Source organism: Toxotes jaculatrix, chromosome 18 (genome assembly GCF_017976425.1).
Source record: "Toxotes jaculatrix isolate fToxJac2 chromosome 18, fToxJac2.pri, whole genome shotgun sequence".
Classification (NCBI taxonomy): Eukaryota; Metazoa; Chordata; class Actinopteri; family Toxotidae; genus Toxotes; species Toxotes jaculatrix.
The window spans coordinates 1,444,991-1,472,901 of record NC_054411.1 but is presented as its reverse complement, the minus strand read 5'-3'; the positions used below and the strand labels follow the sequence as shown (position 1 = coordinate 1,472,901).

The following is a 27,911-nucleotide window of genomic DNA, read 5'->3' as shown; positions in this document are numbered from 1 at the left end:
CATCTCACTAAAACAACACTGAAGGGGGGGGGGGGGGGGGGGGGGCTATTTCTGTGGTCCAGGCTCTGAAGGGCAGAGTCTCCAGTTATATGAGATACCTTATTCTCACCCAGGCTGGCCAACAGACTGGCAATAAAAACCTGTCTGGAAGCAAGTCAACATGGCGCAGACGTCAGGAGCACCAGTGAGAGGTCAGCAGGCCCAGAGGCCTCTGTCAGCAAAGCTTTATTGTCTCAATCTTGAGTTCAGAAGGTGAAAATAGGATCAAAGTCTGGGGGCAGAGGAGCCGACGAGATCAAGAAAGATGTGCTTTGTCTTGCCAAAATGGAGGGAAGTAAATGCTCCAAATGTTCTTCAAGGAGAGCGTCTATGAAATCCATCATCATATCTGTAAAACTGAGAACGAGCGTGATAAAAATAAGTATATTGGTCTTACCAGGCAACTTCCATTAGTGATATAGGCACAGCTGCTGCGTAGATGGCCAGGTCCCCATACAGATAGACTATGATGCAGATGTAGAACATATTGACACCAACTGAAAGACAAAAATGAAAAGATAAAGACATGAAGGAGTCAGAGATGTGTGCTAAGTTTGTCTTTGTGAATAAAATCAAGATTCATAAAGCAAGATGAGGTCAGGAGGTGACAGGCAAACACATTTTTCATCTCTGTCAGCCGTCCAAACACTTCATCATGAGATATGGCTGACGGACCATGTCTGTTAAACTTTACCACTATGGTGCCATCTCTATTAAAATACACTCTCATCCACACCTCCACTCATTACATCCCTCCATCCTTTCTCTGGGACGGCAGCCTGGACGCCAGAGGCACATCTTATTGGTTCAATGAAAAATATTAAGAGCATTAATTAAAAAACTAGTGATTCCATGAAGCAAATTTTAATCGTCAGCCTTTGCTCTTCACAGTGACAAGCTCTCAACCATCTGCCCCCCCCCCCCCTCTTCATCCACACAGAAGACCCTGCTCTGCTGCCACTGCCAAGCCAAGATTGAGAGCTATCACCGGCCGACAGATCATCACAGTGCACCACACATCCATCGTGCTCTTCGATTCTCAGAAGAGGGTTCAACCGTCCAACTGGACCCCTCAGCTGATTCGTTACTGCCAAGGAAATTAGAGCATAGAGTCCATAAAAAAAATATAAAGTGACATTAAAGAGTCAGTAGCTTTACAGGCTACACTCACTCTCTTATATACTACGTACATTATGAACACACGTGTTTCTACAACATTTACCAACTGAGAGGGTGAAATGAAATACAGAGCTTTACAGAAAAAAAAATTCTTAAGGCAAGGTTTCAAAAACAAGTCAGTTTCTTTGCAAACACGTTGGTATCAGACTTCAGGAATCAAAAACAAATCCCTCTCTATGCTGCATTTTACGTCTCCTATGGCACAACATGGACGAGGCATATTAGTGTCTCTGTGGCAGACAGCAGAGACAGGACGTGCTATCCTCTGCCGCTGCTGTCAGTAAGCGATAGCAAGGCGAGAGCTCTGCAGGACCACAGGGATGCAGGCCTTCACGGCACTGTAACTAATATTTCCCAATTATCCAGAGCCACAGGCAAAAACGCTGCAAAATGGGTCTTCACACAGGAGCTCGGCCTTTCGTGTAGCTGTGAAATGCAGCACTATCCATCAACACACTGCTCCTGACTGACAGCAGACCTGACAACCTGTCTGTGAGGAGCCACAGGGAAAAGCTGCAAGGCCACTATTTAGTTAAGTGCACAATAGGGAAAGGCAGTTTTATTACCCTGTAAAGACTTAACAGTACTGATGTACTGCCACATTCAGGGATTTAATTCTGTATATTGCATTACAGGAATAGGACAGAACGTTATTTTAAATACTTTGACCTGTCCTGTCTTGTTTGGACACAAATGACTCAACAGAACGACTGTCACATCTAAAGCCTCTGAGATAAAGAACTAAATGAATTTTAACTTTGAATTTCACCTGAATAACATCCATCTCCTTATTTTCAAACTCTGCTTCTTGTGAGAATGTCACAGTGAAAGTTTGATGAACAGAGATTACAGACGTTCACAAATCAAATGTAAACTGTGTCAGCCCCAGAGGCAACGATGCCAATAACAATATGTCTCTGAAAGTAGGTAAATAGGGCAGTGCAGATTTAGAAATGGCTAATTTAGGTCCACCTTGAATTACAACTTCTGTGTGATGCAGGAACCATTGGACTGAATCTCTTTGGCTCTAAAATCTTTTCTGTAGATATAAGGATTAGGGGCGGGGAGATAAACCCAGGAATCCTTAGAAAGATCCAGATCTTGGTCAAAGCCTGACCACTACTGGATTTTTTTTAAGGCTGAGACTGATTAGATATCTGAGAGATTTAGAGCCACATTGTGCAGCAGTAAGAGGGAAATACAGAGCATTGAAGCTATCGTAGATGATGCCACTTGCTTGTTCAAGCTCAGAAGGATCGGTTGGCTTTAAGCTTTGAGCCAGAAACGAGCTTCTCTCTGCGTCATATGAAATGTGAGCTGCTCCTATTACCGGTTCTCCATGACTGCGTATGCTTCGATCCATCAGGAAGCAGAGCCGAGGTCTGAAAGGACTGAACAGACTCTGATGTGCAACACAACAGACTTCACTTGGTTCCGTTTTGAGAAATAAATGAAGTTTTCATGGCACCAACTTCCTTCCCGGGACTGAACTTGTAAAATCGATCTGCTGGGTTGATCACAGTCAGCCTTTATAACATAACTCCCTGAAATTAAAGTGCATCTTTTAGAAAGCTGGCACTGAGAACTATTGTAGCAGTGGCTTATGGAAAATGATTGGGCAGCAAGCTGAAGAAAACATGTTCATTTATCTTGCCAGCAGCTCAGACACTCCTGGTTTCATTTTTCCAGTGCTCTCAATGCACAAGTATGGCATTTAAGTAAAAGTCACTGAAGTATTAAAAATGGATGTGCCCATGTTTGGTTCTCATTAAAGACACAAGCCCGGGTTACAACAGAGCAAATTGGTATTCGCCGCTGTGGTCCTCCGTGTGTCAGGGGAAGGACAGCTCACGTTGAAGAAGCCATCCTGCTGTTTGCACAGCCGCCATGTTAGCCACCACCTCACGTCACAGAGGAAAGAGAAGCTGAGACAAGATGCTGATGCAAGGACAGCGCGCTGTTAGTGTCTCTCCCTTTGTGACTTTAGCCAAAGTCGTCTTCTAATCAACTTTCAAATCATCAATGTGAAGGTTAGAGTAACGCCTTTCCACAGTGGTGCGAATAAAGCAGCCTCCATCAACATTCCTGTCAGTGGCTGCAGGTCAGGCTGATACAATAGCCATGGCCTTAGTCCAAGCCTGCCTCACATCTGCTGCTGCGTCAATTTCAACCCAGGAGGAAGCAGGAGAGATGCTTTTAATTGGCTGCAAAGGTGCAGGACAGAGAGGCATTGTGCGGTCACGCCTCCAGTTTATTATCTGTGAAGAGTGGGGGAGGTGGTGTTAAACCGGTTTAAGTGTCCTGTAAACGTAGCAGAGCATAATGGACTTGTTTGCTCTCTTTCTTGTTTTTCAGCTCCTGAAGAAAGAGCTGAATGCGAAGGTCTGTCCAGACTGCGGTTTGCCCTCAGCTGATTTTGTTTTGCTGCGCTTTCCAAGAAAGAACGACTGGTTATCAAATGTCAACATCTGCCTCCTCACACCCAATATACCCCTGCAATTTAAGGTTGTTTCCCGGAGATGGTTTGAATTAAGCTGTCACCTCTAACAAAGTGCGTGGCCATTCCCTCACAACAGCACACAGACTCACATTTTCAGGCATGTTGGTGCATTTCTAAACACCTTAGATATAAATACATAAATACAAACGCACACTGACCAACAGGCAGCGCCAGAACAGAATCTTTAGCTAGGACTGCAACTGTTATTTTTATTATCAATTAATCTGATGATTATTTCCTCAGTTAATCCACTGATTGCTTTCTCTGTGAAATGTCAGAGTAGACCTGGAACGAGCTCCGACGTATTATGCTCCAACCTCCATCTGTGAAACCAGTTACCAGTAGGTTTCTGACATTTGTACCAGTCCTCAGGGTTTTTACATAAACTATAATGAGTCCGAGCATGCAGAGGTCATCCAGGTTCACATGGGCAGCTGAATAGGTCAACACTCTACAACTTTACTAACACAAATTAAGACCCCAATTAATTCCAACAACACAGTTAGCAGTGATATATTACCCTCCGAGAAAATAAGAGTGATTGGGATGAAGAAAATGTTTGGGAACATTAAAAGGAACAAAGACTCCATCGGTTCACATCAGTGTGTGGACCATTATCCTCGTAACTAGACCTGAAAATCAAAGTTAAACATGTTCTGGTGCCAGATGAAATGTGTTTGCAACACTGAGTATCACAAACTGTAACGTACTGAAAGCTGAACTGAACATCTGCTCAGAAATGTCATTGTTTTTTTTACTCATTCTTTAAGCAATGAGTTCCCAAATCAGAAATCTGTTCAGTTCAGTTCTTGTACAGTTGTTTATATTTAGGCGTGATTTAAAACTCTGCCTTCGTTTGTTTTGGTTTTTATGGTCTTGTAAAAAAAAAACAAAAAAAAAAAAAAAACATGTTTATATTTTTCAGCGATGGACTGAAAGAAATGCACCACGTTGGCATTGGGATTAGACTCAGGTATCATATCAGCCTCTCCGGTCAGATTTCATTATCTGTACACAGTATGTGCATAAAAAGGGAGCTCACACACAGCAGACAGGAGCTGAGCAGGTCAGTGTCGTCAGGATAAACAGAAGAGCTGCACTTCCTCTCCTCTCTTCAGCATGTGCCGGGACCCATGCCTCTCTAATTCATTTCTGATTAGAGTCACTGGGCTGCTTTCCCACAGCGTGGGGAGAGTGAGAAGAGGAGAGAAAACTCATTTCCTCATTACCAATCGATCCCTCCACGTGATTCACCTGCACACAGTCTGTTTCGTGGTGGGAAAGGTCATCGGCTAAGATTTTTTTTTTTTTCTCAGCACTTCACCTTTAACAGGCAGGACAGTCGAGTGAGTGACAAGAGGCCGAAGGGATGGGGACACACTGCAGCTTTAACAGCATGAGCTGCATGACGGCATGCACGAGTGCGCTCACACGTGTGGGCGTGAACATGAGGTGAGTGGATGTGCGTTATGCTGTGTGTGCATGCGTGCCGAGTGCTCCACCTAGTGTTGAAACGCTGAAGGACAGAACATGTCAGCTCAGATGATGTTGTCAGAGCTTTGACCTTTCGCTGTTCCTTTATTCCTGCGACAACGGGGACGCTGCAGACAGTCGAGTCACACATCTGGTTAAGAAGAGCCGGTTGGTGAGGGGGTGGGGGGGTGGAGCTGCATGTGGACACAGCCAGGACAATGTAATGATATGAAAGAGGAGAGTTTTGTCTGTCTATGGTTCAAGGTGATTACGCTTTGAAAAGGCCTCACAAGTCACCAAAGGGTTCATTAGCTCCCAAATCATTCAGGAAGCAGCATCACCGTCTTCTCCAGGTTTTCCAGGTTGTACCCCCTCCCACACACATGCACAGTGGGGAGATTAACAGCCTTGATGGGGTCTCAAACAGGTAATTACAACCAAAGGCAATTAATCCACATATAATTACACCCAATTAAACGGCCAGCAGCCTTCCTTTGTGAATGTGAGGAGTGGACATAAAAAGGTGTAAAAATCTTTTCAGAGTTATCCCACACAACCTTCACGACTCCTCCTCAGACGTTACACATGGCTAATGACGGCGCTTTCTGCAGTTAATTGAATAACAGGAGGTGACAGCAGAAGCTCGAGGCCAGAGGATTATTACCTTTGTTGAAGAACATGGAGGCCATTTGACCCATCTCCACCCGCTCCACGATGTCGAAATGATCGACGTGACCTCCTGATCTCTCTGTGAAAACATTAAAACATCATCTGCTTTAAATACCGTTCACAGCGGAGGCAGTTAAATGTCAAGGACTGTCTGATGATTTAAAAAGAAAACATATATAATCAGTTCAAAACTGGTTCATGAGTTACTGAGTTTATTGTTGAGGTTGAATAGTGAAAAAGCTGTATAAACATGAAATTAAAGGATATAACTAATTATTATTCTTACTGTGCAGATTAAAAATAAAATCTTGGACTCTGATGACCACTGAAACATCTTGATCATCTTAAAATACTTCTAACTGAAAAACCTGTACAAATATTTTCTCCATTGTCTCTGCTGCTCTTGTCATGACAGATAAACCTGAACCTGAACCTGACCAGACTTTAACCTCAGTGGTGATGGGTCAGAAACCAGCTACATGAATCACTCTTGGAAGCTGGAAGCTTGGAAGCTACCAGCATGTACCTGTGTCTCCTCCAGTTTGGAAAAATTAACCTTGTGTTTGCTGTCAACACTCGCACCACAAACATTTGTCGTACTCACGATACTCACGAACAGACAAGATGGGCTTCGTCTCCGGCTCTGCTCGGCCTCGACACATGACATCATCATCCGAATACTCGGAGGTGGAGTCGCTGTCGTCGACCTGAGGAGGACGATATGAGTGTGTAAGGCTCCATTTTGGCTGCTTGTTTTCCTAATTCCTCAGCATAAACAATAGTGAGTTTACAAGCTATTAACACAGTTGTTTATTTGCTCTGTATGTGACACAGGGGGAGGCAACATCTGGAAATTACCAGCAACAGCTGGGAAGCACTTTGGAGAACAGAGGACCTCACAGTTCACACCAATCACATGCCCACACATCGCTTTCTATCATTTCACAAATCCTCCCCAGATTAATATCAATTAGCTGTCGATGACAGTCAACTGTGTGAGTGTCACCGGCCGAGTTAATAAGTGACACGTCGGCTGGGACACAGGGAGGAACAGAAGATGAGGAGCGACAGGAGCTAATGGCTCAGTGACAAACAGAAGCAACCCGACGACGTGCTGGATCGACGTGTGCAGCGTGGCTGAGAGTCGGGTGAGTGTTCATGTGTTCATGTGTTCACGCCTTAAGGCTGTGGTAGACACGGTCAAAGCAACTTTCTCAGAACAGAAATACAAAATAATTGTAGTGTACGATCCACTGCCCTTAACTGGATAAAAGCAGCGAATTAACGTGATTAAACAGTTTTAACATTAAGTTCATATTTAATATTGCAGCTATATATGATCAAAAGCATGCTGCTGTTCATTTTCAGATAGTAATGTCATGTAAATCTAGCAATACTTAGCCAGGAGCCCTGGTCCCAAACCTCCCAAAAGCTTTATAAAGAGAGAACAGTCCAGTCGCACTGTGCGTATACCTCCAGCAGAGGGCGCTCTCCGCAGCCAGTGATAAACATTAACCATCTGATCTGAGCATCATTCAGTGGTAGATAAAAACAGTCACAGCTGGGAGCGTCTGTGAGGAGCTCAGCCATCGTGTCTGACATCGTGTCCCTGTCCTGTTTTCCATAGGAACTGCCTGAGGGACCACTCTCAGACTCATGGTCTCCTGTTCTGACCTGATAAACTTATATGGGACTTTCTCTGAAAACATGCTGATGTATCACTGTTTTTAAAAAAAATGTATTTTCGTTAATAGGTTTCACTCAAGCTGAGAGAAATAAAAAGCATTCAGTGGTAAACACTTCCAGCTTTCTCCCTCCCATTTTCCATTATGTGGGAGGAAAGCGCTGAGAGGAGTACAGGAGCCATGAATCAAGGCCGAGCGTTTGGGGCTCAGTTAGAGCCAGGCTGTTGTCCTCGGGCTCATAACTCCTCAACTGGAAACCCACGGGCATTGAGCAAGATGGGCTTCTGTACCACGGGAGAAACAAAAAGCAAAGGCTGAGCCAGTTAGAAAGCACAAAGTCTTTTTCTTAGTCAACGTAAAAGTGATTGAAGACTGGGTTCTTTCCCTGGGTAATCGAGTACAGTCCTACACTGACAGCTTCATCTAAATTGGGTTTCTCATAGAAGGGTGGCAAGAGGCACATTTCACTTGTGCTAGGATTGGGCAATAAAACAACAACACTCTTCTACATGAAAAATACAGCAACTCCCTCTTTTTAAAGGGGGATTTCCTTTCAGGATTTAACAAGAAATATTCTATAGTCTAGTCATTTTTACTGAGATAAAAGAGAGAAATGAAAAAAGTTTCAGTTTCTCTCAGACAGAAAGTTCCAGTGTGAAAGAAGAGGTTGTAATAAACTTCAGCTGAAATAAGGAAGATATCTGATTTTTTTTTTTAAATGATGATGTTTAAAGAAACAGCAACGTGTCTTTAAAGTCTGACGTTTAAAAGACCACAGACCTGTGACCCTCACTTCAGTTGGAACAGTTGGCTCAGGAAGTCTTATTTTACATCAGTCAATTAAACTACAGTGGGAATTAAACAGTGGATGAATGAAGCGTAATGTCTTATAAGACAAACTCCACCTGACGGAGAAGAACATTTACTTCTTTAATATTTGGTCTGTCTGGCACATCCTTACAGCAAATACAGAACCGTCCATTCAGCCAACATCTATTAAAGATATTTACATATAGAGTAAGACTCTGCTCCGTCTCTGAGTTTACTGTCTCACCTCCTCCTGCTCCCTCCTCTTCCAGCGCAGCTGAGCGTTGGCCGCCGCCATCGCCTCGATCACGAAAGTGGTGGTCATGTAGCTGGTGATGGGAGAGGGAAGTCCATTAACGAGTCGCTTTTAATGACTCATAAGACTGGACTGGACACATAAGACCATTATGTTCAAACATATGCTGCATTGTTTTAACACTGACTGTGAATATAAACTAGAAATTAACTCAGATGTTGGTAAACAGATCATCCAACTGCATGTTTACGTCATCTCTGTTGCTGCTGAACAACAGGTGACGCATGTCAGGAATAAAAAGGAGGTGTGTGTCTGGGGTGGAACAAGACTTACCTCATGAATCCTAAAAAGGAGATGAGTGCTAAGCTGACCACCCAACCAGCTGTAGCGAAGGCTTTGGGCATCGTTAGAGCTCCAGTTCCCACAATCAGATTGAACATGTACACCAGCCCCACCTGTGCAGGAAATGAGCAGGACAGAAGGTGAAGACCCTGCTGAGATTTAACTATAACAACACTTCATTTTCTTTGCTTTTTGTCTCCTTAAATTTCACTTTCCTGCAGATACAACCCTTTAGATTTTCTGCTGAAATTTCTCTATGGGATCAATTAAGTCTCATCCAGTATTAATCCAAAACCTGAAGCAGTAAACAATCAGGTGTTTTTCAGCACCCTGGTTGATAAAGTCAACCACTGTCAAGGTAGACAGCACTTACCCCTATCAGGTAGCGGAGTGCTTTAATGATTCAAAGCTTTAGCTTCCTGGAAAATAACATTTGACCAGCAGAACTTAATCTTTGTGGCAAAGTCATGCTGATGTAAGCAAAGTCAGGGACTTCAATGAGCTGTCAAAACTGAGTCCAGACCATAAAGAGGCCCAGTGTCTTAAAAAAAAAAAAAGAGGATGTGTAAGCAATTTAGTTTCCTCTTTATTTTTCACAGCACTTTCATGTGCATCATCACTACTTATAGAGACACTACTCACGTTAAAAATGTCCTTTCCTGTTGAAGCACGTGAAAGTTACCAGAGGAGAATGCTAAAGCTTCTTAAGTTAGGATCATAAAGAGCTGTTCAGACTTTACATTCAGAAATGTATCCACTGCAGCAAAAACTTTATTGGCAACCCACATTTTTACAGAGACCACCCCCCCCCCCCCCCCCGATCCAAAACAGAGAAGGAATTAATCACAGTATTCTGCATGATACTCACAAATGCAGAGTAGGGTTCCCCAGTCTCTGTTATTCCACCTGCCATGGTTGATGACACTGGTCTTAACCTGAAGGGACAAAAAAAATCAGCCAGGTAAGGATAAAAACCCGGACTGCAAGAAAGAAAAAAACAAGTGGTTTTCCTGTTCCTTCTCGCATGGAAAAATAACTTCTATCACATATCCTACGATTTAATACTTATATTAACTGTGGCGCTAAAGCACACGACTTAAACTGTTGATCCAAGACTTTTCTTATATTTTAAAGGCCACTTTTCAATTCGGCATAAACATGATTCACTAAGCGACACGTATTTCAATATCAGGGTATGTTTTACCAAATGTCTACTGACCACTAGTGTGTAGCCTGGTGACAGAGATTGTGTGAGCAACAACTCTTTGATTTATTTGATTCATGCCGGTGTTTTAGCTTTAGCTTTTAGATTCGGAGTGTATGTTTACGTGCCACAGATATGCGGGTGTACAAAGTTGTGTTTGAGTCACTGTTGAGCTCAGTGAGCTGGAATTTGCTCGCTAGCAACGCAACTAGCTGCGCAGGTTTGTAGAGCTACCACAGACAGAGACAAACTGCTCTGACGTTTTATAATAAACACTGATAAATGTGGGAATGTGTTTAGGCTATCCCGAGGTTAGCTAAACTAGCGTCTTTACTGAAGGCAAAATTAAAGACTGCTTACCTTACTTTGTTTCCAGTGTATCTTGCTAATTTAGCTGCTTAGCTAGCAGGGTGCTCCAAGCTGTGAGCCGGATCAGACCCTCTCTGGCTAGCTGAATAAACGCAGAGGCTCGCCACCTAGCTAACATGAGCTGTTTCGGTGTCAGACAACTGGAATTAGCTCATTGGAAAACACTTTCCCGTGGGCTAACAAGGATCCAGCACCGCCAATTCAAGTAGTTGTTTGGAACAAGCAGCTGACCTGCTTCCGCATGAACGCGCATCAAACTACCTCTAACAACCTCACACTTCCGGTACGCGCTTTCAAAGTAAAGCCCCCTCTGTCGCGCGCGAGTTGCAGTCAGTAGTTGACATAATAAAGATCTTACAAACTTTTTTTTTCTGTAGCCGTACAGTCATCCGAACATGTTTATCACTATGAGCGACCATGATTTTCAGTGTACTGAACACTGTTTGTCTGCACGTTGGTTTAAAGCAGCAGCTGTTAACATGACGTTGTTCCGGATTTGGTTCAACCCGCCCCTCCGTGCTGCCGAAGTTATCAAAACGACTAGCCCCTTTACCACCGTCCCCTGTCATATGACACGTGTGCATGCCATATGACATGCACACCTGTCTGTGCTGTCGTTTCTACCTGCATCCTCAGCAGGAGCGTCGTACTTATTATTCCTAATAGTTTGAAGGTTTCAGTGTCAGTAAAGTGCGGGTTAGGGTTAGACACAAATAAACACGAATTTAATTTTTGAACCAAAAACATAATTAAACCATTGTTTTCCCATTAAGACCCAGTGTTTGTAACATGCTGACATAACGTTCCTGCTCTAATGTGACTGGTGTGTAAGTTGAACGGGGAGACAGTCAATTATAGGTTAAAAAAGTTATTTTAAAACCCATCATCCTCTGGTATAAGAGCATGGACTGGCTGATTATACAAACATATCATCTAAAGTTGCTCATTTTCAATGTAGTTTTGAATCCCCTCAATATACATGGACACCAGGAAAGTTACAACAGTTAAAAAGTAGAGGATGAAGAACACAGAGTCTATGTTTCGAGCCAGTCTTCTGTAGCGTTCCGCCTTTTTCTGGTCTTTGTCTTGTCTTCCTGCTTCCTGTCGAGCTGCCGTCACTTCCTCCAGGATTAGTCTGAGCAGGTTGTGGTCGCCGGGCCACTCCACGGGAAGGGGACTCTTCCCTGGATTCACCTGGCCTTTCTCTTCAGTGGGCTCTGTGTGGGGACAGGATTCTGCAGAATGAGCTGATGTGCTAAAGATAAGCTGAGGAAAGTACCGTGATGTGTTCAGTGTCTGCCTGCAGGACCACTGAAGCATCAGTATGAGGTTGTGAACTACCTTAGGTTGTTTTAATCAATATTTTTATAACACTTGTGTGGAATGTGAAAGGCGTCTCTGGTAGAAATTATCACCTGACTCCTTCCCTCAGCTTTATGAAACATTTTACCATCTTTTAGCTCATTGTTTTGGTTTGAAGCCCACAACGTAACCGTTGTGGTTCATTGTCTCGTTTGCTTGGGGACATGGAGCATTATCCTGCTGGAAGACGCCATGTGAACATGGTCAGCAGCAGTACTCAAGACAGGCCGTGGCTTTGACTCAAGGGGCCTCATGCTTTTTGCTCAGATTTCCTGACTCTGGTACAACTGTCTCTCCTCTTCCTCCTTTTTAGGATTTTACTTGTTTCACTTGTCTCCGTCCACAGTTCCAGATTTCTAACAATACTCAGAGTTACAAACAGAAAAAAGGGAGTGAGTTTCCTCAGAAGGTAGAAAACTCACCTTTGTGATTTCTGGCTTCCAGCTGAATTTCCACCTGGGTATTAACAGAGCTTTGAGCCTTCTTACCACAATAACCATCAAGCTCCATTAGGAAGCTCACCAGCATGGCCTCCAGGACGCTTATCCCCACCAAGGCAAAAATCCCAACACAGTAGCTGGCTGGAACAAATGCGCAGTGGTCAGAGTAACATTGCTGAAGATACTGAACACCGTCAGACTTCAGTCTCTGGTCTGAGGTCTGTGGGGCAGCTCACCCATCATTGGCAGCTCGTCTTCAGTGGAGGGCAACATGTCCTGAAGAATCAGCAGTAAGACGGAGATGGACAGGAGTATGGTCACTTTGAAGCCCAGCTTTTCACCTCTGGCCTCACTGATGAAGAAGGAGGCCAGATCCAGGACCAGAAAATAGAACAGGGGTATGATGAAATTTATCACATAAAGCATTGGCTTCCTCACGATTTTGACCTGCCAAAAATAAAAACAGTCAAATTAACTAGAAACACACACACAAGAGAACAGGGAAAGAACTGTTATCAGATTTCATTACTTATATTTTCTCTCTTACCCTGTATGCAAGCTTGCTGTAAGATGCACCTTCACTGGTAACACGATATTGAATGATTTTAATGTTTTTCAGTTGCCATTCACCCTGTGTAATCATGAACTGCTCAGAGATTGCAGTAAAGTTTATCTCACGGCTGCCTACTGCAAGAATTAAAGATTGCTCTGTGTAGACAATTTAAAAAAAGAAATTAAATCAAATATCTTCCATGGTCATTCTGGATATAAAAATAATGAGTGATCCTGCAGTTCATCTGCTGCAATTTTACCATTGTAGGTCATGGATGAGAATGAGATGTTACAGATCTGTGTATCAAAAGGGAACAGGAAGAGATTGAGCTGACAGGTGGAGGTGAGCCGCTGACGTCTGTTCGCCAACACTAAACCGCTGGGAAACACACTGACGAGTGGACTGTCCTGAATACTCCCACTGTCAGAGGCACTGAGGAGACAAGAGCAAGGCTATGCATCAGTGAGGGGATTAATGTTCTTTCTTCTCTCTATCACCACCTACCTGGTCTCACCACAGAGGCTTTATCAGTGTGTTTCCTGAGATGTGAACAAATCACAGCAGCTTGCACCAGGACTGTTAGTGCTGAACTGTGTGCAAAAATGTTGGTGTTTGTTTTTTCTCCTCTGTGCATAGAAAAAGAGAAGAATGATTTATTTTACATGTCCACCTTTTCCTAATAAGTTATGGAAAGTTTCCTGGACAGAATCGTGTGGTTTAGTACTAAATACAGGAAAAATACAAAGTTCTGTAGCTCATATGCTGCCCTTTGAAGAAAAGTCTCAAGACTGTGTTAGCTTACCATCTGAAAATAACTGGAAGTGAAGAAAATTCCTCTTAATTTTACCTATAATTAGTACCAAATTATAGGGTTCTTTCTATAAAACTTTATAGGATATTGCTTTAATATTTTACTCTCTGTAGTATGTATATATACACAATAAAGGCAACAAAAAACATTTGGATGGAGCCTCCTTTATGAAACCCCCCCTTTGAATAAAACCACAAACTGCAGGTGTGTAATGACGAGTACATACTCCTCTCGGATGACTACATCTGGGATCCAGAGCATCGATCTCGAAACGCTCAGCACGTTTATCCCACAAAAGTCTGATGAATTCCAAGTTAGGAATTCATTTTTCCAGTGCTGCGAAAATAAAACACATTATGACAGATGTCGGTGAGTGTGTGAAACCACAGATGTCTGAAAATGCAGTTCAACTCTTTGGCACCTTAACTCGACATGGTCTGCCTCCCCTCACCCGTCTTACCATTTGGATCCAGATGTGACTGGTGACAGTTTGAGACTTCTCATCCTGCGGACAATCAGCAGCACTGAGGTAAATATTCATGCACACTCACAACCCACATAGCATGTTCAGATATATTCTCATTTAAATCTTAAATTCATCCAGATATTTTTGTCTTAATTTTAAAGCTGTTAAATAAAAATGGAAATGCTCAAGTAAAGAACACGTACTTTCTAAAAGCTCAGTGCAGTATTTACAGAGAACAATAAAAACACTGACCACGTCTAAAATGCCGTACAGCAGCAGGCCCAGGTTAACCACAGTTGGTGTGGTCCAGTTTTTCACAGGTCGCATGGTTGCTAGGACTCCATTTGTTGTCGTCAGGTTTAAGTGACTCAGAAGACCTAAATATGAGCAGTCTGAAGTCTGAGTGCTGGAAACAGCCGCTGGGAAGGAGAACAAGAAACTTCAGAGAAAAGGAAAGCGGAGGATCTGAACCTTCAGGCACCATTATACCACAAAACCTGCAACATCTTCATTCTCACGTCCCCAAATCCCGACTGCAGTGTTTTATGTTGTAATAAAAACCAGTATTTTAAGTTTAATTTAATAACTCACCGATCAAAGCAAGAAGAGCTAGAGTCCTCAGAGATGACATGGCTGTTTGCCTCCAGCTCAGCCCGAGCAAGTCCTTTTAAACCGCAGAAAAACTTATATAAACAGGAGAACAATGCAACAGTTCAGCGCAGAGGGGGCATCAATGCATTCAATTAACTGCACTGTCAAAGTGTGGTCTGTTGATGAGAGACATAATACAAATCACCTGTATGGGTCTATTGTTAACCTGCAGCTGAAGCAGAAGGTCAACAGGAGGAGATCTCAGTGTTACATCAGGTGGGAGTGGAAAGGTTTTCAGTGCTGTTCTGTGGTCAACGAAACAAAAAAAAAAAAAAACAGGCCTGTGACTAAAGACAATTCCAGGATTTAAAAATCTTAAAATGCACATGAAAGAGGTGAACAGCCATATTTCAGCCACGTTTCAGTATTTGGGGAGACCAACTGAAGAATAAACCAAATGGATCTTTTCTCAAGGTCCAAGTACAATCGTTTCTTTATCAGAGTGAATCTTAAGTTAAATTTGCAGAATTATTATCTGTGGAAACTGGTGTTTGACTGATCACAGTGTGAAGGAAACTGCATGAAGTCCAAGAAGAAGAAGAACATCGCTCACAAAACACCATAAAACTTTAAATTAGTTTGGATCTGATGGAGTCCAGCATGTTTGGTGTGGACCTGGACCAGGACCAGGACCACCATAGTGACTGTTCAGTGCCGACTGTGAAACATGGAGGTGGGAGTTTGATGATATGAGGCTGCATGAGCTGAGAGGAACCTTCCAACATGACAATGATCCCAAACACAGTGAAAGCACAACACGAAGAACTGAATCTCACTGATGAAGGACGCAGTGACTTTTCATTACAGTTTAATTAGTCGAACATTTCTGTTTTGTTCTTTGGCTAAAAACAAACTGTATTAAATGAACTTAACATTTTAATGACATTGTCCAGGTGTGTACTTAGTTTTGCTGTGTACTGTAGCTGCTGTAGCAACAAGTACAACAAGTACTCAGTCTTCTGTTGTTGTTGCAGAAAAGTCACTCTGTTGGTCTGTTGGTCCCGAAGATAAAGGAAAAACCCACATAAAAAAAACTGTTCCACTGTTTCATTATAGAATTTACAAATTCCCAACTCATCACCTACTGGGAGCTTAGAAAAAAACACAGTCGCAGACCATAATGCATGCCCATACCCGTCCCACAGATCCAACCTGGGGAACAAAACACTAAAAATACCCACGCGCCGCAAATCACACACACAGGAGAACTTTTACATCTACAATCAGTCCAACAGGTGCAGGTTTATTTAAAAGTCCTGGATGTGTGTCGGTAAATGTTTTACAGTGATGGTCAGAGAGCAGTGGTGTCTCAGGGGTACACGTCAGTGGGCAGCTGGAAGTCTTTGAAGGTGTAGAAGGAGATGTCTCCGTGGTCCACCACAGCGAACACCACTGGGACGTCTCCACTCTGGACGGCCAGCAGCTTGATAGCTCGCAGGTCGGGCACGGGTCCGTCGAAACTGAAACACAGCAGGGACGGGATCGAATGATGTCGTCGGTTTGAGGGAGACACAGGCCAACGTACTCTATCTGAATTCAAGCCACAGTGTGTGACTACTAGTAAATTAATCAGTTGGTCAGTCAACACAAAATCAAACAATAATCAGTGGATGAATAAAGTAAGTGTGGACACACGAGACAAAAATCCATTCAGCTCCAATCTGTCTCAGTCATGTCATTCATGTCAGATGTGTGTTGTTTCCTGAAAGCCAGCCTTAGGTAAACACGCCGCCCGGCACATTGTGTGATTGCCTACCTGCACACACACATGCGGGAGTAAGGTTTCCCCGGGTTGCTCTTCTTAAAGTCAGCCACCGTGTCGGGTTGGTAAACATTGAAATGAATCCTCCACTCGTCCGACCCTTTTAACCTGAGCAGACAAAGCAGAGGGTCATCAGTGTCTGAAAGACGAGCTCTCCATCGCGGTACAGCACATCGCCCTCAGTGAGCAAGAACACAACGAGGCATCAAAATGCTGTGAAAGAGCCTCAGACAGATCAGAACATCAGCATCAGACCAGTTTAATTCACAGTATTTTAACTGTAATGACAGGAAACAGAAACGATACCTGGACGCCCCCTCGAGCAAATCTGTAGATTTGCTCACACGGATCTTTTCCAGCAGTTCCTCTGGAATAAAAAAACAAAAACAAATATCAGTAACTTGGATTTTAAATTAGATGCAAACTGAAACTACAAACAGAAACTACGCTGAGACTAGGTGTAAGTGGTCTCACCGGTGGGGACCGGTTGTCTTGGGTCGTGTAAAGGAGTGACCTCTCTGTTCCACAGGTGTGCTGGTCGGCCTGTGCGTCTCTCCTGCCGCCTCGCCAGGAGCTCCTGATACTCTGCCCAGTTTCTGCACCGCTGAACCTTGAAGGAACTCAGAATGTGATCCCCCATAATGCACCTCTTTTATATGGCGTAAAATAAACGTGATTTCCCCGATGATATTTCCAACTTAATTTAAAAAACATTTTTCAGTCATATTTTGTTATTACAGTTGTTTATTATCAGCTGCTACAAACCGCTTTGTCTCTGTTGACATTCCACCGCCGCCTGCTCTTGTCTTCTTCTCTCCTTTGCTCCTTTGCCGACATCTTTACCTTCTTCAGGTTTATTCGCTGCCTCCAGGGGGCGATGTCGCAGGCTCCCACGGCCAATGCCCCTGGCAGCAGAGAAGAGTCTGGAGAGGCCAGGCAGCTGGAGAGGGGCTCCCTGGAGCCCAGGTCAGGAAACGGGATGGAGCTGAAGTCCCAGCGGGAGGAGCCAGAGGTGGGCATTTCACTCGACCCTCTGCCTGAGTCCTCGAGAACGTCCGTCATCCACCACGTCCTGCCTCCGCCTTCATCTGCTGTACTTGTGGAGGCCGTCTGCACCTCTGGAGTCGATGCGAGGGGCGGCTCGGCAGGTTTTTTGTCCTCCTCCTCTTGATGGCTGCCTTTATCCTCCTCCATTCTCTCAGTGGTGGATTCTTCTTGTGCTTCAGTGCGACTACGTCAGGATCAAGAAGAAGTGTGTAGACTTTTTGTTTATATGAGGATTGAAAACTTCACATCAGCCGTTTATTCTAACAAAATCTGAATAAACTCAGCTGAATCAGATCACCCCGAGAAGCTGATCAGCACAAAATTAACCAACACTTGTGATAACCAATTATTGATGTGGAAGATGGAAGGAGAGGGAGAAGGAGGGCAGTGACTCACAATCTCCTCTTAAGGTACAAAGTGGTATCATATACGAGACGGGACGGGCTGAGGCTAGCTGGCGGCCTGTGAATACAGAGCAGTGTGTGGTAAACAGGGACAGGTTTTATACAGGGCCTCTGTTTACCTGGATGCTGGGGTGAGGGTGGGGGTGGGGCTGGTGCTGCGTTTCCTCTTCAGTTGTCTCCCTGATCTGTCACGTGATGGAAGCAGGTTCAGCTGCCTCGCGTAGGCCGATGGCTCTGAACTGTAAGACGCAAAAATCACAACACACACTTTCAGCTGATGTTTGAAACCTGGACCTCTAAAATCCTGAGTCTCTAAATATCCACTGGGACAGGATTAAAAAAGGGGCTTTATATGGAGGCACAGGTGATGGACTGATGGATGGAACTGGGTCAATACTGTGTTATAGTTAAATGCCCGTGTGTATTTCTAATCATGTTTGACTGGGGCATTAAGATTCTGTTACCTGGGATCAAACCTGTGCACCACATAGCCAAGCCTCTTCAAATGCCCGAACACCTTTCGTGATGAAAAAGAGTCGTTAGACCAGTTCAGCGTTGCCTTCCTCTTCCAGAATGTGCGTTGGACTGTGAACGGCTGTACCTGATACTGCTGGAGGCTGACTGTGTTTGAGGACAGAAATCTCTCATAACCGTCCTGAATGGACAGTGGCAAGTCCTCATAAAACACCTGCAAGTTTCCCTGTTCACACAGTGACACTCACACATGTCAGACACTGACTGTTATTTACATATCACTGAATAAATACAAGGACTTTTGTGTTCCAAGTCATTAAACCACACCCTGACCAACAGGTTTTATCTGCCACTCACACACTCCATCAGGTACAGAGCCTCTTCAGGGAGGAGAATCTGTTTGCCATTGGCAGAAAAGCCCATCGTCTGCCAAAACTTCCCCTGTGTAAAAAAAAAAGATCAATCATTTTAAGATACATGATGATAATTTGACAAACCTTTGATAACAAGACGTGATAGCAGCTGCGGCGCAGGTGTTGTCAGCTCGGTGTGATGCAGTACTCACAGCTGGAGACTGAAGCTCCACAACCTGGTCACCTGGAATCCATGTGGCCCTCACCAGGTTTCCTCTGCAGCAGAATGAAAACAGAAAACATAACACACACGTCAGTGCAACACACCCTGACCCCTGCTGTTTACATTACTGACAAAGTGCACAATAAAACACAGACTCCCCAACAAGCCAACAGACACACAACCCTGACCCTGATGTTAGAAAACAGCTGCTTGGTATCGTTACACAAACTGCACCTCACAACCCCTCCATCTCTCCAGCTGATATTTCAGTTTACACACAATTCAATTCAATGTGTCAGTGTTTCTGAAATGAAAGCACAGATGGCAGTCCATGCACACTCACAGCCTCTCCACTCTCTCCTCTGATATGAGGCTCCAGTGCTCATTCAGACTCTGCTCAAGCTGCCGTCTTTGTTCCTCTGAGTCATTGGGAAAGAAGTCCTTCTGTCCTCTGACCGGGATCTTGTGACTCCTGGACCGGGCTGCAAACAGCTCCGACGGACTGGAATTTAAAGAAAGAAGGCAACGCTCAGCTCCAGACACCTGACGCTTTTTATCACTAGGTAAAGGCGAAACACAGGAATAGAAACGTAGAGGTTTACACATGATGAATTGTTTTTTTGTTTGTTTGTTTTTCATCTTGCTGCTGAAAGTCAGTGCAGTGAGTATCATTGTCACAGTCACATGATGTCTATGAAGTTTTTCTTTGTGTGCAACTGGAGCTACTGTGACCAAGCAGCTTCCCCTGTGGATCATTAAAGTTTATCTAAGTCGAAGAAATCTTGCAGCAACAGCAACAACATTGAAAACACAGCTGACAGCACACAGTGAAGACAGAGGACAGACATTCTGTCTCCACATCAACACAACAGCTGCTTTTGGAGAAAAAAAAAGCAAAGCATTGATCAGTTTCTCACAGTACTGATCCTGATACTGACCTCACTAAAAAGTATTGATGGAAAAAGAAGTGACAGTGAGTTAACATGAGTTAACCCAAGGCTCGTTCTTTAATGTCTGTCCTCTGCAGACACTTATTTCCCTCCTTTCACTTCAAAACATCAACTAAATGTGTCATGTCCTCAGTGGTGTCCCAGCTCTGATTACACACCTGTCCCAGAGCACCTACCAGGTCCCAGCTCACAATAATACCTGTGCCGGAGTTTCTGTAGCATATCTCTGACAGAGCTGCATGTAGAGGCTCAGCGCTCTGTGTGTTTCCAGTGTCACCATGAGTCATTACGGTCATGACTCACTGTCACAGGACATGGCCCCGTCAGACACATGCAACACATGAACGAGATCAAATGCGTTTGCTCCAACTCATTCATGTTTTCAGTATTTTCTCTTTCCCAGAAAAACAGTGATTTGTCACTTGTCCACAACTTGGTGAACAGTTGGATGAAGCTGTCCCACCATGTGCACGGTGCAGGCGCCACAGAGCTCCGGCGACAGAGGAAGGTGAGTTAAAGAGGCACAGAGACGGAGACAGAGAGACAGAGGACTTATCGCTGCCGGACGTTAAATTAACGCTTATTTTACCGTGTGGGAAACAACGCACCTCAGTATTTCACTGTAAAAGCTCGCTCCTGAGTCCGTCTTGTTTTGGTCCGCCATGATGCTGACCAGCCTCCCGCCGCAGCTCTCCTCTGGGTCCTGACGCCCGTCAGGTTCTCCAATCACACGTCGTTACACTCGTGGCCAGCAGGGGGAGCTGATGCACGAAGAGCTGTGTGGAAATACACATCAGGCTTTGGATTTACAAACAGTACTTATTTAGTTAGCAGATTCAGTTCATCTTCTTTAAAAGGTCTTTTGAAATGTTACGTATTGATTAGCATGATCTTGTTTGACCCTTTTTTCTGTAGGTCAGTTTGTCTACCCTTTGAACACTGATCCAGATCATGTTCAAACACTCACAATCTTCTTTCTCAAGCCATTACATAATACAGACACTGATGCTGCTCCAGACTGAATATCAGTGTGTTGTAATAGGGAGGAGTTTGGGGTCTCACAGCTTAAAAACCCCAGTTCAGATCGTCTACAGCAGGACCTTCACCACAGCACAGTATGTATTCACCTTCATTCTACGTTTACCTTTTTTAACCTTTCTATCATATTAAAACTACTGATACTGTATATCAGTTAAAATAGAGTGATGCATGAAAATTTGTAGAATGAGTTAATGAGCAGATGATCTAATTTTCTGCAGGTTTGACAAAATGAGACTTTCAGTCGTCCTTTTTATCGCCACCTCCACAGCACTGGCTGGTAATTATGTGCATACTGTCTCTGTTCATGCATGATTGTAATGTCTGAAGACAGGCTTGAACCCACAAGCATGACACTTTCAGTCAATTTCAGGTCACTGCAGTTTACCTGGAGCTCAGCAGAAATCCAAAATCATTTTTTATACCACTTGATCCATCAGGGTAGTAGTCAGCTGGGATAGGCTCCAGCCTCCCCTGAGACCCTGACGGATCAAGCGGTATAAAAAATGATTTTGGATTTTTAAGTTATAAGAAAGAAACAGAGCTTATTATGAAGTAGCAGTATAAAAGAATGGTTTTTACATTTAGGGAACTGAAAACCATAGTGATGTCTTGTTGTGGCCTGGTCTTTATAACTCTTGGCAAATCTGTTGTCTCTCAGGGAGTCTCACCACTAAGTCCTTGGTGTTCCCGGCTCAGACGAGTACCAGTTATGTTGAGATGGTCCCTCTGAAGCCGCTGAACCTGAGGGCATTCACTCTTTGCATGCGCGTGGCCACAGAGCTCCGTGGGGAGCGAGAGGTCATCCTGTTTGCATATCGCACGCAATACTTCGATGAGCTGAACGTGTGGCGTGAGCTGGACGGCAGGTGGCTGCTTTGATATTCCAGACACAGCACATGAATTTCACTTGGAAGGCCACTTCATCATGTGAAATATCTCTCTACTATGTGCAACATCACCATGTGAAGCATCATATACTGAAAGTGACTGTATGCCTATATTAGGCACATCATTTTTTTTTTTTAACTTCTCAGTATTTATTTAAGTGTAATATCTTGCTTTTCTTTATTTCTTGGTTATTCTATTTTTTTTTATTCTTTATTTTTAATCTTATTTTATTAAACTTTTAGTAAGCTTGACTCGGGTGGGGATGCACAAGAATTCCAATGCACATGTACTGCAATGTATCTGTGCAGATGGCATATAAAACTCGATTCTGTTCCATTCTATTCTACTTCTGCAACAACAACAACTACAAACAAGTTTACTTCTTTTTATTTCTGTTTTTAAGTTCAGTAAAAAAGAAAATAGTGATAAGTAAAAACAGATGTTCAGGTGTTTAAACAGTCAGAATTACTGATGCTAAGAACAATACTGCAAGTACTTCTACCAGTGTGTATCATGTATTCATGCGTTTTTATCTTACATGTGAGTTTTCATTTTCACGAATTAATTTTGAATGAATTTCTGTGTGTTTAGACTTTCCTTCTACCTGAGTGGAGAGGCAGTTTCCTTCAGTGTCCCTGAGCTTGAAGCCCTGGAGACCCACCTGTGTGTCACCTGGGATTCCAGTTCAGGTGCGGCTGCCATCTTCATAAATGGGAGGAAAAGCTTGACCAAAATTTACAAGAAGGGTCACACTGTCCGCCCCGAAGGCAAAGTTATCATTGGACAAGATCCGGACAATTATGTGGGTGAGTTCGATGCCAACCAGAGTTTTGTCGGGGAGATCTATGACATCAATATGTGGGACTCTGTCCTGTCGAGCAGCACCATCCAAGACATGTTCTCCGGGAAGAGAGTACCAAGAGGAAACGTTTTTGACTGGGAAGCCATAGAGCTCAAACCTGACGGGGAGGTAGAGATTATTGATCGTGAGCTGTAGATTTGAACCTCACACGCCACATGCTGGAATAACGTGGAATAACACTACAACTGTAGGACATTTCTGAAAGATAAGATTTGATCTAAGTCTATGCATCAGTGCCAGTGTCCCACTGTAATTCTTTTCAGTCCAATAAAAACTTACACTGACTATACCTGTTTTGATGGAATTTATTTTATTATAATGTCAAAGTAAAACTGCACCGCACACCTAACATATAGAAAACTGCACTAGCGTAGTTATTTCCATGTTTATATGTCCTAGATACACTAAATCATGTTTAGCTCACATTCTGAATTAATGTTTTATCTTTAATTGCATGTCTACTGCACTAACTTCCGACCGTATCTCAGTGGTTTTTCATAATTCCACTGTTTGCTCAATTATGTCAATGGTGGACACACACTGTCCCTCACACCATCTGTAAACCTTACTGCAACCAAAGGAGTGTACTAAAAAAACATGTGATGAAATCGCCCCCAGTATCAGGCACGGACGGGGTTCGAACCCGCGATCTTCGGTTTACGAGACCGACGCCTTACCACTTGGCCACCGCGCCCGGTAATGTAGATGGGCTGTTCCAATGGCATATAAAGGCAGCTGGGTGTATCGTGTGTCCGGAATGTTACAGGACCTACGCTGAGGAAAATTTCATTTATACTCCATTCAAAATACATTCTGTTTTGGCTTTCGTAGCCAACGCACTTTGACATGGGTTGACTTTTCCCTGCGTTTTCCCGATCATTCGAAATCGCTCTGAAATTCAGCAAAACCATTACAGAAACAGAACACGATTCAGTAAACTTTAGGGAAACGTTCGTCTGTTTTAATACGTATTTCCTATTCACCGAATCAGCGTTTACCATAAAAGAGCTGACCAGATGCAAAGCCATTAAAATCTAAATCCTCCTTGAAAAACCTCCCGTGTGCCGCCGAATGCTCCAGCAGATGGTACTACTGATCACAAGCAGTGTTTTATTAAGAATCATTCTGACGGTCGGCGAAGTCAAAAAAGTGTCAAATATCGAAAGGAAGTTTGGCGTCCGCTTGATACCGTATACGACAGAAGGGACTGTTCACCCAGAATAACCCGGAAGCAGCTGAGGCGGCTCACGGCGGATGGGATTTCAGCAGGTCCGTGGAACATGGTGGTCGGAGATGAAATGCGATGATAGGAAAGTTGCATGTTCATGTATCGCCTGCTGGGAAGACTGTGCGGCCCTTGCGTTAGTTTCAGGAGTAGCTAATGCAGTAAGTAATGTGACTGGCAGTCTGTGAAAAATCAGTTTGCTTGGTTGGTGAATGCAGGAAAGATTTAATACATACAAGCTAAGTTAAGGCGTTAGCTAGCTAGCAGATAATATCTTCGATATTTGGTTCTTTTTCGTGCAAAATGTTTTTTTTCCTGCACATTCTGCTGCTGCGTGTGTCTGCGCTTCACCTGATCTCACAACCTATCACTGTATTTTGGTTTCAACATTATACATAACCGCATTCTTGTAAACTGTATGACGTACGCCAATTTTAATTTCAGATTATTTAAACTTTAATAAATCCATGATGATAGACACCTGACATACCAGGTAAACATGAGTTAAGGCTTCCTACATGTCATTATGTTGTATTCTTCAACTCGGCGTATGAAATAACGTATTAAATTTCATACAGGGCCTCGCCTGGAAAATTTCTATACTGAAGAAGTTCTGAGTTGTTGGAGCCCTTGAGTCAAATCAGTGTGATTTCTTTTACATAGGAGGTTTGCATAAATGAAATGTGCCTTGTCCTAGTGTTTTAAAAATCTGAAAAATAAATAAGCTATAGATCACTGCTCTATAAAGCATGTAAACAGAGCATTACAACAACCAAGGATATAAAATACTCTGGATTACATTCATGTTAACTTTTTTGAAATATTCCTGTGGGTAAAACATAACTAAATTAAACTTGACACTCATGCCAACAGAAATAATATGGCAAGAATACAGTTCTGGTGAATTTAAAGTTTCATCCTGCAGTAAAAGTTTCAGCACTGAGTTTGAAACCTGACATTGCTCAGTGCCCAGTTGAAATCTTGGTGTCTCACTGTCCTGTGTTCTTGCTCCAGTCTTTGACGGAGCCTGTCTGATCTGCAGCTGAGCCTCCCCGCCTGCTTCGCCATGCCACTGGTGGTGGATGCCGTGTGGGCACTGTGGAGCATTGGAGCTGGAATCTATGACTACTTCCACACCAGTGCCATGGAGGAGAGGATCCACACGCTGGAAAACGTCCTCTCTATCCACCAGTTTGTGATCGCAGCCCTGTCTGCAGGCCTCATCCTGCTCATGACGTACATACTATGGAGAAAACACTAAAACCTTGCTGAGGCTTGTCCAGCCAAGGCCAAGCACCCACTAAATGTTGTTTTGTTGCAAAACATCTTTCATTGCATCTCTTCAGGCTAGTTTCCATCCACACTTGAGGAACAGGCATGTTCAGTAGTGATCAGGATGTCCCAAATGAGGTCACAAGCGCTGATGGGAAACTAAACCGAGCAAAAAAGCTCCATAAGAACATGAGGTCTCTGAAAACATGTTGGTACCTTTGGCTGGTTGGGGCTTGGTCTGTCTGTCTGTTGTCTGTGTGTTCTGAGATGGTCTGCTCACCATTAACCCAAAATCATAACTGCTTCTTTGCACTTTGACTCTTTTGCCAAACTTGAAGGACTTTAACGGCTAGGAAAGCCCTCTGAGATGAAGCCCTCTGAGATGAAGCCCATTTAAACACCTTCTCAGTGTGTGATGAGACAACAAATGGTGGCCATAACATCACATTCTTCTCTCTAATCAATTACATGATTTAGCCTGTGCGACCAGAGAAGATTTACGGTGCCATTCATCCACAAATGATGCGATCACTGAGTGAGTTTACACATAAACTGCTATAACTCTGCAGGAACAGACTTAATAATGGGAATAATGACATCTGCCCTCAGATACACTCCTAAAACTGTTGAGTCTGTTTTATTCTTAAATTAATTAAAGGAGCTAAGTGAATAAAACATAATGAAAACATAGAGGCCTGTGTTTTCACCATACCTGTAAATGGAGATTTAATGGCTGCTGTCAGACTGGGGGTGATCAGTAAACTCTCAGAGTCAGTTTAATGGGTGAACACGATTTTGTTGCTCTGTTACAGTTAAGTCCCATAATCAGAGCAGAGATTTATTTTTGAAAAAAAGAAGAGCCTCACAAATGCCTTCAGCTGCTGTGGTTTGTAATTATCCTGGTTCCAGGTGGCAGGTCTGGAATAACAGGATAGGCACAAAAAAAAACACTGTTAAGAAGCTCAAACACTGGGAAATGAATTCATCCATCATGTGATTTACAGATTATTTTTTCATGCTGATGGGAAAGGATTGGAGATGTGGGATTTTAGCAGTTAGTCTATTCATTTGGTGTTTTCCAATGTTTTGGAAAGGCAGGTTGTGTGAGTTTAACTTGTCTGTTCATATTTTTACCAAAACTGTCTCTAGTCTTCATGTTTCCCTGTGTTTTTCTTTACTAATGTGATCTGATGATTTAATCAAATGTATTTGGTCATTGTTTTCTCTGTTGTATCTGTTTACTTTCTTGCCTCCATTGTCATTGTACTGTATTCACCACTGTATGTTACTCTGACGCATCACCACCGTGGCTACGACTAAAGGGAATATGTTTGAATTATCAGTCAGAGCTGCTCTTTTTTCATTTTAATTACTACCTTTTTGTTTCCTGTCACAATGAATAATCATTTAATTTAAAATAATTTAAATAATGTTAAATAGATAATCCACCATGGGAAGAAAGTCGTGCTCTACTTCCATTTTTTACTCATAAAGAAGAAATTTTAAATCTGAACATTTGCTTCCATTGTGTACTTTGTTTTGATTTAATGTAAATTAGGATGAAATTGTGGCTGCAGTGGAAAATTTGTACAAAAAAAGAGGGGAAAACATCTACATGCTTGGCAGCTTTAGTCTTTGTGGAGCATCATGAGATAGAAAAACTGACTGAAAAATAAAAAACATGCAAATAAATAGATATGGTAGTGGTAAAATACAAAAAACACATTTTTCACATCAGAAGATAGGCTGTGATGAAAGGCTAATCTATAGGTTCCTCCCGTATAAGTCTGAACCGATTGGAGGCCGACAGTGATTTCTGTGGACTCTGTTGACTGGTTAGTTATTGCTGCAGCTTAGTAACACAGTGGAAACATATCACCAGTGTGTGAGTTCAGCTACTGTGTGCTCATGAGCTATTTTCAGCCTCATTATGTTTGGGGTCAGTGGTTTTGCCATGTGCAGGCAATGCAGCTCATTTTCAACCACCTCTGGAGAAATTATTGCCATGTAACAGCTTTCCTGACCGAACAGGCTGCCTCAGTTTCCTCAGTGTTTGTTTGTTGTTTTTTTTTCAACAAAGAACTGGACTGTTTCAGTGCTTAAGCAATAATCAATAATTCAGATTCATGATAAAAATCAAACATTTATATTGTGAAAACAAACTGACTGGGTTTCACGCAAGGTTGTGATACCCAATAATACTTAGGTTAGTCTAAGTTAGTCTGATCCTGCTGAAGCTTTATTTGCATTGCTTACAACAGCAAAACTGTTGAAAACACTAAAGTAAACTGACCATGCTTGAAAGGTCATTCTTGCAAAACACCGAACATTTACAAATGTATCATATAATACTTTCACTACACGATAAAACTGACTATGTGGTGTTCACAAAATTTTGTCATTAGATGATTTGGTTTTTCTCAGGGCCTCTGAGGTTCATAAATACATAATACATAAATAAAATAAAATAATTAAACTACAATACTTGTTAATGGTGAAATACATCAAAATTGAAGATAAAAATCAAACTCCAGGCTTTTAGTCAATTTCCAGGCTTATTGAGTACCACCCCTTGCTGCTGGATATATTACTAGAATAGTACTG

General features: G+C 43.0%; 4 protein-coding genes, 1 long non-coding RNA gene and 1 other non-coding gene across 7 annotated transcripts in view; 2 read left to right on the top strand and 4 right to left on the bottom strand.

Moving 5' to 3' along the window:
- tmem104 (transmembrane protein 104) overlaps positions 1–10,900 on the bottom strand; it is a 38,100-nt gene extending 27,200 nt beyond the window's left edge. The window contains exons 1-7 of one of the 2 annotated variants that reach the window (XM_041062848.1): positions 10,515–10,900; positions 9,819–9,885; positions 8,942–9,063; positions 8,600–8,681; positions 6,465–6,567; positions 5,856–5,939; positions 437–536 (exon numbers count right to left, since the gene is read on the bottom strand). In XM_041062848.1, the coding sequence (XP_040918782.1) occupies positions 437–536; positions 5,856–5,939; positions 6,465–6,567; positions 8,600–8,681; positions 8,942–9,063; positions 9,819–9,863 (536 nt within the window). In that variant the 5' untranslated portion in view covers positions 9,864–9,885; positions 10,515–10,900. The remainder of the gene's footprint in view (positions 1–436; positions 537–5,855; positions 5,940–6,464; positions 6,568–8,599; positions 8,682–8,941; positions 9,064–9,818; positions 9,886–10,514) is intronic. The other variant, XM_041062849.1, reaches the window with a different exon arrangement.
- Positions 10,901–11,226: 326 nt separating this feature from the next.
- Positions 11,227–15,038, bottom strand: LOC121198688 (5-hydroxytryptamine receptor 3A-like). Its single transcript, XM_041062971.1, has 10 exons — positions 14,952–15,038; positions 14,747–14,819; positions 14,408–14,574; positions 14,150–14,194; positions 13,916–14,025; positions 13,138–13,310; positions 12,873–13,033; positions 12,562–12,772; positions 12,308–12,466; positions 11,227–11,740 (listed from the first exon to the last, which is right to left on the bottom strand). The coding sequence occupies exons 2-10, from the start codon at positions 14,784–14,786 to the stop codon at positions 11,457–11,459; spliced, it is 1,350 nt and encodes a 449-aa protein (XP_040918905.1). The 5' UTR covers positions 14,787–14,819; positions 14,952–15,038; the 3' UTR covers positions 11,227–11,456.
- Positions 15,039–15,601: 563 nt separating this feature from the next.
- Positions 15,602–20,740, bottom strand: tsen54 (TSEN54 tRNA splicing endonuclease subunit). The gene is made up of 12 exons (XM_041063419.1): positions 20,628–20,740; positions 19,413–19,571; positions 19,059–19,122; positions 18,851–18,934; positions 18,621–18,719; positions 18,484–18,536; positions 18,139–18,258; positions 17,334–17,799; positions 17,043–17,178; positions 16,875–16,935; positions 16,563–16,676; positions 15,602–16,266 (listed from the first exon to the last, which is right to left on the bottom strand). Exons 1-12 carry the CDS (start codon positions 20,681–20,683, stop codon positions 16,116–16,118), a joined length of 1,563 nt encoding a protein of 520 aa, XP_040919353.1. The 5' UTR covers positions 20,684–20,740; the 3' UTR covers positions 15,602–16,115.
- Positions 20,741–21,048: 308 nt separating this feature from the next.
- LOC121198995 (pentraxin fusion protein-like) lies at positions 21,049–23,097 on the top strand. The gene is made up of 4 exons (XM_041063420.1): positions 21,049–21,134; positions 21,279–21,337; positions 21,719–21,926; positions 22,540–23,097. The coding sequence occupies exons 2-4, from the start codon at positions 21,289–21,291 to the stop codon at positions 22,943–22,945; spliced, it is 663 nt and encodes a 220-aa protein (XP_040919354.1). The 5' UTR covers positions 21,049–21,134; positions 21,279–21,288; the 3' UTR covers positions 22,946–23,097.
- Positions 23,098–23,432: 335 nt separating this feature from the next.
- On the bottom strand, positions 23,433–23,504 carry trnat-cgu. Its single transcript has one exon. It is a non-coding gene; the product is annotated as a tRNA-Thr (tRNA).
- A 134-nt stretch (positions 23,505–23,638) lies between these two features.
- On the top strand, positions 23,639–26,649 carry LOC121199105. The gene is made up of 2 exons (XR_005896403.1): positions 23,639–24,196; positions 25,050–26,649. It is a non-coding gene; the product is annotated as an uncharacterized LOC121199105 (long non-coding RNA).
- The last annotated feature ends 1,262 nt before the right edge of the window (positions 26,650–27,911 follow it).

Excerpts from the sequence above, each read along its gene's own strand:
- LOC121198995 (XM_041063420.1), top strand. The coding sequence starts at position 21,289 with ATGAGACTTTCAGTCGTCCTTTTTATCGCCACCTCCACAGCACTGGCT. Across the intron at positions 21,338-21,718 it reads CACCTCCACAGCACTGGCTG|GGAGTCTCACCACTAAGTCC; the intron begins GTAATTATGTGC and ends GTTGTCTCTCAG. Across the intron at positions 21,927-22,539 it reads TGGCGTGAGCTGGACGGCAG|ACTTTCCTTCTACCTGAGTG; the intron begins GTGGCTGCTTTG and ends CTGTGTGTTTAG.
- LOC121198688 (XM_041062971.1), bottom strand. The coding sequence starts at position 14,786 with ATGTCATCTCTGAGGACTCTAGCTCTTCTTGCTTTGATCG. Across the intron at positions 13,311-13,915 it reads GATGTAGTCATCCGAGAGGA|TGCCTCTGACAGTGGGAGTA; the intron begins GTATGTACTCGT and ends TTGTCTCCTCAG. Across the intron at positions 11,741-12,307 it reads GGAAGCCAGAAATCACAAAG|AGCCCACTGAAGAGAAAGGC; the intron begins GTGAGTTTTCTA and ends GTCCCCACACAG.
- tsen54 (XM_041063419.1), bottom strand. The coding sequence starts at position 20,683 with ATGGCGGACCAAAACAAGACGGACTCAGGAGCGAGCTTTTACAGTGAA. Across the intron at positions 17,179-17,333 it reads ATGTCAACAGAGACAAAGCG|GTTCAGCGGTGCAGAAACTG; the intron begins GTTTGTAGCAGC and ends AGTTCCTTCAAG. Across the intron at positions 16,267-16,562 it reads TCCCGCATGTGTGTGTGCAG|TTTCGACGGACCCGTGCCCG; the intron begins GTAGGCAATCAC and ends GCTGTGTTTCAG.